Source organism: Notamacropus eugenii, chromosome 3, assembly GCF_028372415.1.
Source record: "Notamacropus eugenii isolate mMacEug1 chromosome 3, mMacEug1.pri_v2, whole genome shotgun sequence".
NCBI classification, from domain to species: domain Eukaryota; kingdom Metazoa; phylum Chordata; class Mammalia; order Diprotodontia; family Macropodidae; genus Notamacropus; species Notamacropus eugenii.
The window spans coordinates 327,250,809-327,263,748 of NC_092874.1; the positions used below are offsets into that span (position 1 = coordinate 327,250,809).

General features: G+C 37.6%; 1 protein-coding gene across 1 annotated transcript in view; it reads left to right on the forward strand.

The window, feature by feature from the left end:
* The first annotated feature begins 266 nt into the window (after positions 1-266).
* CDC14B (cell division cycle 14B) overlaps positions 267-12,940 on the forward strand; it is a 141,496-nt gene continuing 128,822 nt past the window's right edge. The window contains exons 1-4 of the mRNA XM_072596885.1: positions 267-610; positions 1,320-1,388; positions 6,772-6,825; positions 7,206-7,311. Of these exons, the coding sequence (XP_072452986.1) occupies positions 419-610; positions 1,320-1,388; positions 6,772-6,825; positions 7,206-7,311 (421 nt within the window). The 5' untranslated portion in view covers positions 267-418. The remainder of the gene's footprint in view (positions 611-1,319; positions 1,389-6,771; positions 6,826-7,205; positions 7,312-12,940) is intronic.

A 12,940-nucleotide genomic window follows, 5' to 3' on the forward strand; every position in this document is an offset into this window, starting at 1 on the left:
ACACAGTCTTTAGAAATTCCATCCGGCCCAGTAAAACAGCACAGTCAAGAGTGGGGAGTTAGGGGTCCCGCTGTGCTCAAGCTGATATAATCCAACGCTAATTTGTTATCTTTATTCCCCCTCCCTCCCATTTTTGGAAGGCCAAGGGCGTGGGTCTGCGTCTGTGTGTGTGCATGCCTAGACGTGAAGCGCAGGTCTAGACAGTCCAGCGAAGGAAGACCGATGCGGCCAAGGCCAGCCCTGCCCCTCGCAGCCCCTCTGGCTCCACCTTCGCGGACTCCGGAGGAAGAGACACTCAGCCTTCTCCCCGATCGTCCTTGAGCCGGCGAGCCCACCACGGGCCCCTCCATACCGAGGGCCTACCTTGTCCACCCCACCTCTCTTGTCCCCCGGGACGTAGGACGAGCCGGGGGTCCCAATGGCCAGCGCCGCGCTCGAAGCGGTCACGCAGCAGATTTGCAGCCTGGGCCCGCCGCAGCAGCCCGAGGCAGAGCTCGGCGTGCCCTTGGCCGAGGACGTGGCCGAGCTGCCCGTGCTGGATGCCGCGGGCAAAGGGATCCCGTTCGGGGCGCTCTTCCGGGAGCGCCGGGCCATCGTGGTGTTCGTGCGGGTGAGACCTGGCTGCAAAGTCCTCCATCGGAGCGGGGACGTTTCGCCTCCCCTGCCCTGCCTGCGATCGCTTCCTCCGCTGGCCTAGCCTTAAGTTGCTTCTAACCCACTTCAAGGAGGGGCTGTAGCTTCCTGGGAATCTGGGACAGGAGGAGCTTTATTGCGTTATACCCCCTGAGCATTAAAAGACCTTTCCTGTGGCAAGGGCTCTTCATCTCGGTTATCTCTTTTTATGCTATGCTCTACTCAGCCTTCTCCAATCGATGCTTTTAATACTTAAAATACATCGATTACAAAGGAAACCAAGTATATTGAAATAGTTATCAAAATATTTTTTAAAACAATAAGTTCATGGTCCCACCCTGCCTAGAGAGAGAAGCCAAGAGAATGAAAGCCTAGGTTTGTGACTGTGCTCCACTTCTGAGTATGAGGGTTGTTTCTTTCGCTTTTTGAAAGGGAAAAATGCAAATAGATGTCAGGCTGATCACAGCCCCTGGTTTGGAAGATGCTTTTCTCTCCTTTTTTCCTGTTCCCAAACACAACAACAACAAAAGAGGTGGTGGGTTCTTTTCAATTTTAATATGAATGCCCCCCCAAACACCTTTTGCTAAATTTTTGAGTGCTTTGAATTTAAGAAAACTCGACCCTTTCTGGATGCTCACATTGGGGTGAGTTCCTAACCTGCCTATCTTGCTGCATTGATGTTTCAGCATTTCTTGTGTTACATCTGTAAAGAATATGTGGAAGACCTGGCCAAAATCCCCAAGCATTTCTTACAAGTAAGTTTCCTAAGTGAGAATAATCAGTGTACTAACAGTGCAAGTGAAATATTAGCCCATCAATAAGCATTTACTAAGAGTGCCAAGCAGCAAGCTAGGTGCTGGAGTTCCAGATTATATCCTCTGACTTTAGATAGTTTATATTCTGTCAGGAGAAAAAAAAACGTGTGTGCATGTAAGTAAATACATAATATGTGTGTTTGTATGTATACGTGTGTGTATATACCTATATATACACACATACAGAGAAAATAAATACAAAGGTCACTAACAACAGTTTAGGAATGATCACATTAAGTTATAGAATCTCAGAGCTGAAAGGGACCTCAGAGGTCACAGAGTCCAGTCTATACCTGAACAAAGATGCCTTCTACAATTTGCCCAAAAAGGAATCATGTAGCCTTTGCTTTAATATTTCAAGTGAAGGAAAACTCATTACCTCAAAAGGCAACATATTCTACTTTTGCAAATTGTTAGGAAGTTTTTTCTTACATTAAGCCTTAATCTACCTCTGTTCAAGGTTTGCCCATGACTATTAGTTTTGTCCTCTGGGACAAAGCAAAATAATACCTTTGCATGCCAGCCCTTCAAATAATGTTGACAGACACATATCATTTCCCTCTTACATCTTCTCCAGGGTAAATATGCACAGTTTGACATTTGTATAGCATTTAAGGTTTGCAAAGCATATATGTGAGGTCGTTTATTATTCCAATTTTTATAAATAAGGAAACTGAGACTGAGAAAGGTTAAGTGACTCCCATGTTCACATAGCTAGTATGTGTTTGAAAGGCAAAATTCAAACTCAGTTCTTAATTCCAGGTCCAACATTCTATCTACCGTCACCCTCCTCTCTGGGCTAATTTGCCTTCAGTTATCCAAGTTTCTTTCTTACCACCATCTTGAATTTCAATTCACTTAACCATTATTGACCTATCCTTCCCAATCGGAAGATGATTTCAGAGCCCCTTTTCACAGGCTGAGGAGCTTGTCCTAGACTCTACAAGACTTGGGTCTACAGGACTTCCTAGTCAGGATTTGAAGTGCATGGTCTTAGTATAATGTGACACTGGGTGGCAAACAACATTGGACTGTGCTTTATTAGCACCATTCAAAACCCAAAGATGGTAATAAATCACAGGCCCAGTAAGCAACAGCAGCTGAGTAAATAAATACTGTAAGATTGAATCAGATGATATCTCCACAGTTCATGCAAATAGGAGTCAGATCTAGAGAAGGTGGCAGAAACACAATAATATATGCAAGAAGTAAGGCTTGAGAGACAGCAGGCTCTAAAATCTAGCATTTTTACTGCTTTATTGAAGTAGTAACAGTTCTTCTCTCAGGTTTCCACATGCATTCATTTTCACCTTCCATGTTTCTCATCCACAGTAGCCATTTGCAGAAGTCTTGTTGCTTGAAAGATATAGATGCCCATTTTATTTTCTGAATTTAAACCTCAGTTCTTTGTGTTCAGCCAAAGGTACATTTGATGCTACTTCATTGATTGGCTTGTGTGAAAGTAAAATGGATAGAGTATCTGATTAAATAACTCTAATATTAGTTGCTTTTATTCTTCCCTCACATGCTTTTTATGGTAATAAAACTCATTAATCATATAATTTAGGAAAGTCTTACTTATTGAAGGAGCTATGTAAATGCAATCTGTTTCTCTAAAATAATTTTTAAAATTTATTGATAGTTTTCTTTTGACACAACAGACACTTTCCAACAAACACCTTCCTCCCCACATATACACATAAATTATATGCCTCTAAGCAGTTAAACAAATTTTCTAAATAGTTGTGGTTATTTTTCTTTAAACAACTGATTGAAATTAACACATTACACTTTTCTAGTTAATTGACTTTTAATGGAAAGAAAGGATGTGGGCTTTAAGTCTATTAACTTGGTGCTGTTATTATTCACTATTATATCCTTTTTGAGTTCTTTTGCCTCTTGGGGACAACCTCTTTATTTGAATGACCTTTTCCTATGGCACCCTGATTTCAAGAAATACTCATTCGATTCTTTCCTGACCCTCTGTTGATCACCTATAAAATCCTATGGCCAAGTTCACTGGGGATTCTTCAGTCCCTCTGAGGCAGTGGACAGCATATTGGGCCTGGAGTCAGGATGACCTGAGCTTGCCTCTCACCTCGGGTCCTTACTAGCTATGTGACCACTGGGAAAGTCACTTAACTCAGTTTCCTCAACTTTTATAATGAAGATAATAATAGCACCTGCTCCACAGGTTTGTTGTGAGAATCACATGAGATAATTTCTGCAAAGTGGTGCTACATAGGCATTGTCTTCCCTTCCCCCTCCTTCCATGAACTGTTAACAGAGACTTCCACAACCTACGACAAAAGTCTTGCCTCCACTTTGCAACTTGTGAGCACTTGGCCAACATCTAGTTCTAGAAATGACCTTAGTGGCCATCAAGGCCAATGTGCTCGTTTTACAGATATGGAACCTGAGGCACTGAGAGGTTAAGTGACTCTCTTGGGGTCACACAGCTAATAAGTGCCTGAGAGAATCAAACCTAGGTCTTCCTGGACAAGGTACTATTGTGTGCTAGATTTGCATTTTTTAAAACTTCACTCATCTTTGATCTTATTAAAAGGTATTTTTGAAAATATCAATTATGTAAAAAATAGCATTTTCCCATACAGGATTGTACTTATCTCTTTTTTTGCAGGATAAGTTATCTTTGGGTACAAGTCATTTTCCTTTGCTTTTTGGTATCTTAAATTCCAGCCTAGTCTTTTAATTTCTCAATTTGTACTTGATGCAGTATGATGTTGTAGTGGGAATGCTGGATCTGGAATCAAAGGTCCAGGGTTTAAGTCCTCTGGGACTTATGAGTAAGTAACTTATCCTCTTCAAACCTGTTTTTAATCTGTAAAATGAGGAGATCAGAGTAGATGACCTTGAGGGTCTCATGTAGCTCCAAATCAGTGATGTGATATGTGCCTTTTTGGCTGCTTGTGAGATGTTTACTGAAGCTCTGAAATTTGTCAAAATGCCTTTAAGGGCGAGTTAAATTTAGGCTTCCTCTCTGTTAGTAGCCTGTGAACCAGTGCTTTGCCCTCTAGCCTCAATACTAAAAGGAAATTTTCTTACATGATTTCTTATAAGGTAGTAGATATGTGCACTCTCTTGCATCATGAGTTTTCTTTCTTCTTTTTTTGGAAGCCAGTTATTAGATTATTAAATTAGGGCCATTCACTGAAGTAATTGAAATGAGGCTCCTTGAATTTGAGAAATTTTATAATGAGGAGATTTGATTAGTTTCTTCTACTAATTTTGGCTCTTTTATTTCGTGGCATATAGCTCTCCAAAATGGTGATTATGAAGTGACCCAAGTATCCTAATTAAGGAGGGAAAAAAGAAGACCACGTGCCAAATTTAAATGTCAAAGAAGATTTATTAAAGTATAATCTTCACATCTTGTTAGAGACATAAGTAGGATACTTAAGCTATGATATGCCAATTTCCCAGGTTATGATGGTATGGCCTCCCAGCTTACCTTTTTTTTTTTGTAGTAGAAGTCCCATCTCATACGTGTTAGCTTTCCTTTTTTGTGTAGTAAAAGTTTCATCTCTAATGAGTGTTAGAGATGCCACCTTCCTTTTCTGGCATTCCAGGACAGTGATTGGTGGAAGAAGGTGTTATCTGTTACCTCCATTTTCAAGATCTATGTTTTTCTATCTCAGAGCACAGTAATTAGTTGTGAAGGATGAGAGCAGAATGTTCCCTGATGTATTCAAAGTTAGCTAAAAGGAGACACATGGAGAGTATTCACAATGCCTATTGCTGTGATGCAGTCTGGGCCAAGATGGGCACTTTACCTGTGAAGTAATTACTCATGGATAATAAACACTTATAGGATACATGCCAATTACCAGGCAGGTGTCAGAAAAAATGGTCCTAAGTTGTTCTCTGAAGTGAGGAATCTAAAGTCTCCTATGGTTTTTATTTTCTCTAGAATTCCACATGTGAAATTCTTACTCAGGAAAGGACAAATCAACATTCCATACACAAAGATCCTAAGAAGGTGATAAAGGCCTTGCTTGCTAATATAGCTGCGTATAAATATAGCTTTGTTATAAAAATAAATGAAAATATGCAAGTTTATTCAATAGCAATCAGTTTTAATTCATTTTTAGTCCTTAGGATGAGGAAAGATAGCACTTGGCAGTTACAGAGTTCTAGAAAGCACCATTATATCCTCATACACATAATAAGAAAGAACTGCTGAGATAGAAAGACCAAAAATTATAGAAAAAAATTACAAAACTGAAAGTTCTGTAGGGCTTCCCACAATTGTCTTACTCAATCTGTGCCCTTGGAGTAAGTTGCTTTAATTTGTAGAGATCTTACATCTTCTTCCAATTTTGCTCTTCTAGCTTTCGCTTTAGTATTTTTATTAACCTTTGAATTTTGACATTCATTCTCTTTCAGGATGTTCACTGCTTTATTTGTTTTTTAAAAACTTCTCCTCAACCATTTTCATTCTTTAAAGTTTTCTTTAAAACTCTGATTTTTATAAAAATATAAAGTAAGGCAAAAAGTCTAATGGAGGAGACACCGTGCAAGCAACTGTGTATGCACATGATGTAGACAGGGTAAATAATCATCAACAGATGTGAAGTGCTTTGCAAACCTTAAAGTACTGTATTATATTATTAATACATTATGCTATATAGTATATATATAACATATTATGCTATATTATGTTGTTAAGCTAGTGATTAGTAATTATTATTAAACTAATTGTTAATTATCTATCGATAAATATTTATTAAGCTTTAAAAAAATTCTGATTTTATTCATTATCCCTTCTTTTAATGCTTTTATCAAGCTTTTAAAAAAAAGTGAGGATACCCCATTCTATTTTCTGGAGTTTTATTCCACCACCATGGGGATGTCTCCTCTTCTTTCTTTGTGTCATATTATTTCTTTATTCAAGAGAAATTTTTCTACTTACGTGTTTGTTCATCGTTTTTCTCCAGGATTTTCCTTGTAAGGAAAGTACTCCTTTTCCTCCTTTTTTTTTTGTTTACACTTTTTCATTTTGCTAGCTATTTTGAGGTAATGAGGGAGAGCATTAGTCATGACCTCTCACTTAGCCATCTTGACACAACCCACAATTTAGAATTAGCATAACTTTTTTGTGATTACTTATACATTTTTGGAATCTTTTATCCTGATACTGTGAAATACTGTTATTAAAATAAAATAAAAATTGAAGGGTGAGGAGACAGGTGTAAAATGAATAGTTCCTAATAAATAAGACATTGTTAAAGAACTTTATAAGATACTATTAAAGATATGCTATAATCTTACATAGTCACATTTTTTTTTCTCTCTTTCAAAGGATGCTAATGTCGCACTAATAGTTATTGGTCAGTCATCTTTCCAACATATTGAGGTATGTAATCGGTAAATAAAAATTTTATTTCCGGTCCAAACTTATGATTCTATTGATGTAGGGAGCTCCCAGTGTGGAAATTCCCTCCACTGGGACTGAGCTGCAATAATCTGTAACTTGCCATCTCTCAAATACTCCCCTAGAGAATTTAGATGTAAGGACTATGTATCAGAGACAGTACTTGTATTCAATATTCCTAACTGTATCCACTGTGCCATACTTCCTCTCTACTTAGGAAAAAATAAGATTAAACCAATTTACTTTCAGACATTAGATGTGTGCGTCATGTAAATTTTTTGGCTACAAATAAAATTAAATCAGAGTTATTTTTTTCTATATATTTTCTTTTGAAAGACTTAGTTTTTCTCCTTCTTTCCTAGGCTTTCTGCAAACTGACAGGGTATTCTCATGAAATCTATGTTGACACTGAGAGAAAAATTTATAGAAAACTTGGAATGAAGAAGGGTGAAGGAATTGCTACTTCAGGTATGTATAATGCTGAGTCTTTTATTTTACTGTAAAAAATGTTAATATTTTCCTTTTGTGAATATATTTGCTTATGGATCTATAAACATGCATTACAGTAGAGAAAAAATAATAAGAGTCAAGGGCCTTTAAAATTTATTGATATTTTGCTTTTACTTCACCTTAATTTCTAAATTTATCCTTCCCAGGACTATGTTTTGTAAATAAATAGAAAAGAAAGAAGGGGAAAGGTGATCCAGCAAAACTGACCAAAACATCAGTTGAGCCTGAAATGTATGCAGTGTTCCATATCCATAGTCCACCACCTCTGAGAAGCAGCTAAGGATGGGCTTTTTCTCACTTCTTCTCCTGGGTCAGGCTTGGTCATTACAATTACACAATATTGAGTTTTGTTGTTTTTATTTCATTCTTATGTTTGTAGTCATGTGCAGATTTGTTTGCTTGGATCTCTTTCCTCTACATTAGTTCGTATAACTCTTCCCTCATTTTTCTGAATTCTTTATATGTTCATTGTTGGTTACATCGTAATAATATTCCATTCTATGCACGTAATAAGACTTATTTAACCATTTCCCAATCGGTGGGCATCTACTTTATTTCCAGGTCTTTGCTACCACAAAAGTGCTGCTATCAATATTTTGTTGTACAGTTTGACCTTATTTTCTGTCTTTGACATCTTTGGGGTATGTATTTAGATTTGGAATCTCTGAGACAAAGGAAATGGACATTTTAGTCTCTTTTAAAGCGAAATTCCAAACTGTTTTCCAGAATGGTTAGACTATTTCACAGTTCCATCAAAAGTGGATTCTGTCTGTTGGTCTTCCAGTAGCACCTTCAATATTACTAATAATAGCAGACATTTATATATAATTCTTACTATGTGCCAGGCAGGCCACGAGGTTGCTCAGTGGATAAAGTGCCAGACTTGGAGACAAGAAGACTTATCTTCGTGATACTCAGATACTGACTAGCTGTGTGACCCTAGGCAAGTCACTTAACCGTGTTTGCCTTAGTTCCTCAACTGTAAAATAAGCTAGAGAAGGAAATGGCAAACCCTTCCAGTATCTTTGCCAAGATAACCCCAAATGGGGTCATGAAGAGTTGGACGTGACCAAACAACAAATGTGCCAGGCTCACTGTTGCTAAGTACTTTACAGTTATTATTTCATTAGCACCTAACAATCCTGAGAGGTGTGTCTTCTTATTATCCTTGTTTTAGAGATGAGGAAACTGAGGTTAAATGATTTGTGTCTGAGGTTGGAGTTGAACTCAGGTCTTCATGACTCAAGGCCCTACTCTAACCACCTAACTGCCCCAAATCTTCAATTTAATTATCCCATCTTTTGTCATTGCTAATTTGCTGGGTGCAAAGCAATCAAAGTTGTTTTGATTTTCGTTCCTCTTACTACTAGTAATTTAGAGAAATCTTTCCTGTTTCCAATAGTTTGTAATTTTTTGTTCGATTCTGTTCCATTTCTTTTCAATCAACAAAAGTCTATTTCTCTTCCTTCCACCCTCTCTCCATTAAAAAAACAAAAACAAAACCCTTGTGACAAACATGCAAAGCCAAGCAAAATAAATACCCACATTGGTCAAGTCCCAAAAAAGTTTGAGAATTGGTTTTCCATATCATTGAACCACTTTTACATGGGAAAATGGTTCTTGGTCTTCCATTTTTGATTAAATTCTTTGCATATATATCATGAATATCACGTCATAAGCACACTGCAGAGAGAGTTTAGAATCAAGAAGGCTTGGATTAACATCCTACTTCAGACACTACCTCTGTAATGCTGGGCAAGTCATTTAACTTCATTGAGTCTCGGTTCACTCATTTGTAAAATGGGGGGAAGATCTCTTCTATCTTAAATCAATTATCCTATGATTCTTACGAGATATATATGATTCAGGGATTTTTCCAGTCAACCATATCCCACCTTATCTTAGTTGAATTGTGTTCATTCCAAAATTTCATGTAATCTAAATTGCCAAATTTAGATTATTTTGATCAAATATAATTTTTTTGGTGTGTGATTGCCTTTATTTTTTGTTTAGATTAGAGATCTCTCATTAGCCATAGTTGTGAACACTCTGAAAATCTTATCATCTTGTATTTTTTTTTAATGGTCTGATCTTTTATATTCAGACCATAACTCTACTTTTAGCTTGTGATGGCATACGTCAGAATTTTTGGTTTAAACCTCATTTCTGTCAAACTTCATTCCAATGCTCCCCCCAGCAGTTCTTGTCAAATAGGGAGTCATTCCCCAAGTCATGTGTGTCCTCAGATTTATTGAAAACTGGTTAGTTAGTTCATTCACTGGTTTCTGATTCCTCCTTATCTTGTCTCTTTCACTGATCTACTTTTTTATTATTAACCAATACAAACTAGTTTTGATAATTGTTTCTGCATCAAATAAATTATATTTTTTACATTACATTTTTTCATTTCAACCTTTGTTTATTAATTTTGTAATTTCATATATCATCTAGCATGTTAGTTTGATTAATTTGGCTCTAAATCAATAAATTAATTTAAATTTAGTATAATTTTTATTATATCACCGTGATCCGATAATGAACAATTCCAAAGAATTTGAAGCAATCTTTCCAATTATTTGTCATTCCTTATTTCCTCACAGTATTTTATAATTGTGCTTACATAAGTCTTGAGTGTACCTTCGCAAATTGATTCCCAGATATTTTACATATTATGCAGTTAGTTTTCATGATACTTCTTTCTATTATTTCTTCTATTCAGAGGCTCTTAAAATTATAATTTTATGAAAGATAATAATTTCTTACTTTAAGATAGACATTCCATCTTCATCTGGGATTTTACTTCCCCCAAATAGTAGTTATTATGTAGGGGGGTTGGGAGACAGAGGAGAGGCAGGTGTGAGTGGATTATCATATGAATCATGGCCATGACATTTTGAGAGAATCATTCCTGTACTCTTTGAGAATCTTAATAGATTCTGCATTCATAGAGCTCTGTGTAATTAGGATGATAGGATCATATACTGAAATGAAAGGGACCTCAGAGGCCCTCTAATCCAGCTTCTTCATTTTACAGATGAATAAGTTAGGTGGGAACTGTTTAGTTTAGTTGTTTATGCCTAAACTAAGAGTGATTCCTACAGTAAATATGTAAAGGTTGAAAGATAACACATATACTCCATGGTCCAGAGTATCCCCTTTCATAAAAGGTTCTGGCTCTGTGCTCATACAGACCAATTCAGCTGGGCAGAGAGTCAGATTTTTCTGTGTCTGGCTATGCCCTCATTCTGGAATAGAACTTCAAGGAAATTTCTAAAACCACGCTTAAGTATGGTCCATGTCCACAGTCTACGCAAGATCTGGATAATAGAGTATCTTCTAGAAAAATCAGTTAATGCACAATATGGAGATGCAGCCTAAGGCAGCTGTTTACATCTTTTGTCACAGAAAATATTTAAGATGCAAAGGATTGAACAGCACACATCAAAAAATACCAACAACATGTGGCTGTGTCTGGGATAATCCTGGTGATGCCCATGTTCTCCTCTGAGAAGTTCCTCATTCTCTGGTTGACTGATGGCCTAATCTCAAATTTAGTAACTCAACCTGTGAGGTAGGTAACTGGCAAGGTTGAAAAATGGTCCATTTTTCAGAATGCTGATTTCCTATCTTTAGAAAAGGAAAGAGAAGGGATTTGAAGTCTAGTCTCATGGGATAGTAAACATTCTTTCTGCCATGTGTTTGTAGGTTCCATTGGCACTGGGGAATGGTGGGGGGAATCAAGAGAGAAAAAACTTCTTCCTCCCTTCCCCTACTGCCACAAATGAGAGAGTATTGGAAGACTCTTAAAAGAGAAGGATCCAAGAGAGAGATAGGGACATTACTCTTCATTCATCTTATAGACCAACACGGGCAGTTCCTCCTCACTCTCAGGGCAGCTTCCAGTCTCTGAGGACCAATCAGGAGTGTCTGTGTCATTCCAGCAAGGTGCATGTCACTCAGCAAATAGAATGCATATCAAGTTCTGAGGGATGTGTCCCTTTCTGATAAAGATCCACACCCCATACATTTGTTAGGTGGATTAGGATGGGAGGAGGACTCAACTGACCCATGGAACTCCTTATCATATCCCCTCTCCAGCACACAGAGATTTTCTAAATTTGTTTCTGCTAATTGCTTATACGGCCCATAGAAGTTTTGAAGACCCTTATTCCAGTTCACACTCTCACAGATGAGTCTCAGATCCTGGAGCAAGGATATATCTGCCCCTCAGGATTGTAAGGGGTGAGAATTATCTAGTGCTATTGTCTTAAGCTTTCACTAATGTGCTTCACCCCAAGATTATCAGTTGAGAATCATTTAGACAACTAGCTTTTAGAAAGGAGTATTTTTATAGTAAGAATAATTGGTAGAAAATACCCCCACAAAGACACCCTGTCACACAAGTACATGTCAAGTCTCTGGGAAAATAAGCTCAAACTTAGATAGTACATGTGGTAAAGGAATAATTCTCAGCTCCTAGATGTTGGAAGTTTTCTTATCCCATTTGTGGAGTGCTCAAGAAATTTCCCTTAGGCATGACATGAATTCTTTGCTAGATTCCTTGTAGAGCTGTAAATCTTTGTCCACTTTGTCCTTGGCTCCCAGTACAGATGCTGCTAGGACACTAACAGGAAACACACTGTCCTCTTCTGACCAAAGTTGGCGGAGGGAGGGAAGACGAAGATCTGGTCAAAGCTGAAACCAGAGACCTCTCCTCCCCTCTCCGTCCCCAGGGTGCTACTTTTGAGGGGTTTACTGGAAAGCCACATTGTTTCAAACTCTCCAGTGACTCTAGCTGGAAAGTAACTTGACAGTTTATCTAGGTGGATGACTCCAGTTCTCTCTGACCTATCCAGAACTTTCCTCCTGTACAATGTAATTCCATTTCCAAGTGTATTTTTTAGCACTTAGTCTAAAACCTATGAGTGAGATTGATTGAGCGTCTTATCACTTACTTTAAGTGAGCTGACTTGATTGAATAAATCAGTCACCCCACTCTATAATTATAAAGGCAGGGTGGTGTAAGGAATCCTGACTCTGACCTTAGCACTTACGTGACAGTACAAATCACTTACTTTCTCTTCACCTCAGTTTCATTATCTATAAGGTAAGAGTATTAAACAAGATGACCTCGAGTTTTTTTTTCCCTACACTAAATCTTTGAGCTTACGATTCTGTTAAATTCTTTTGTTTCTTATTAGCTCCTAATAGGAAAAAGTGTCTTTTTCCCCCAGTGAAAAACAAAACGATATACGTCTCAAAATTGAATACAAAGCATTCTGTTTGTTAGACAGGAAATAGAAAAGTAAAATTTTGATTTAGATAAAGTGAAGCAAGTGAAAAGAAATGAGGTAAAGCAGTAAATTGCAAGGAAAATGGTTTGAAAAGTGGTAAATATGAGAAATTTTATACATAAGTAGTGAAAGAAAATAGCCCAATTAGAACTGTAACTGGCTGACAAACGGGAATACTAGAATCAGTAACCAAAATAGGTTTTAGAATTACCTTCCTTTGACTGTCTTTGAAAATCCAAGATATACCAAATCTCTAAAGCAGTGAAATCTGTTTTAGGGTGGATATATGGAGG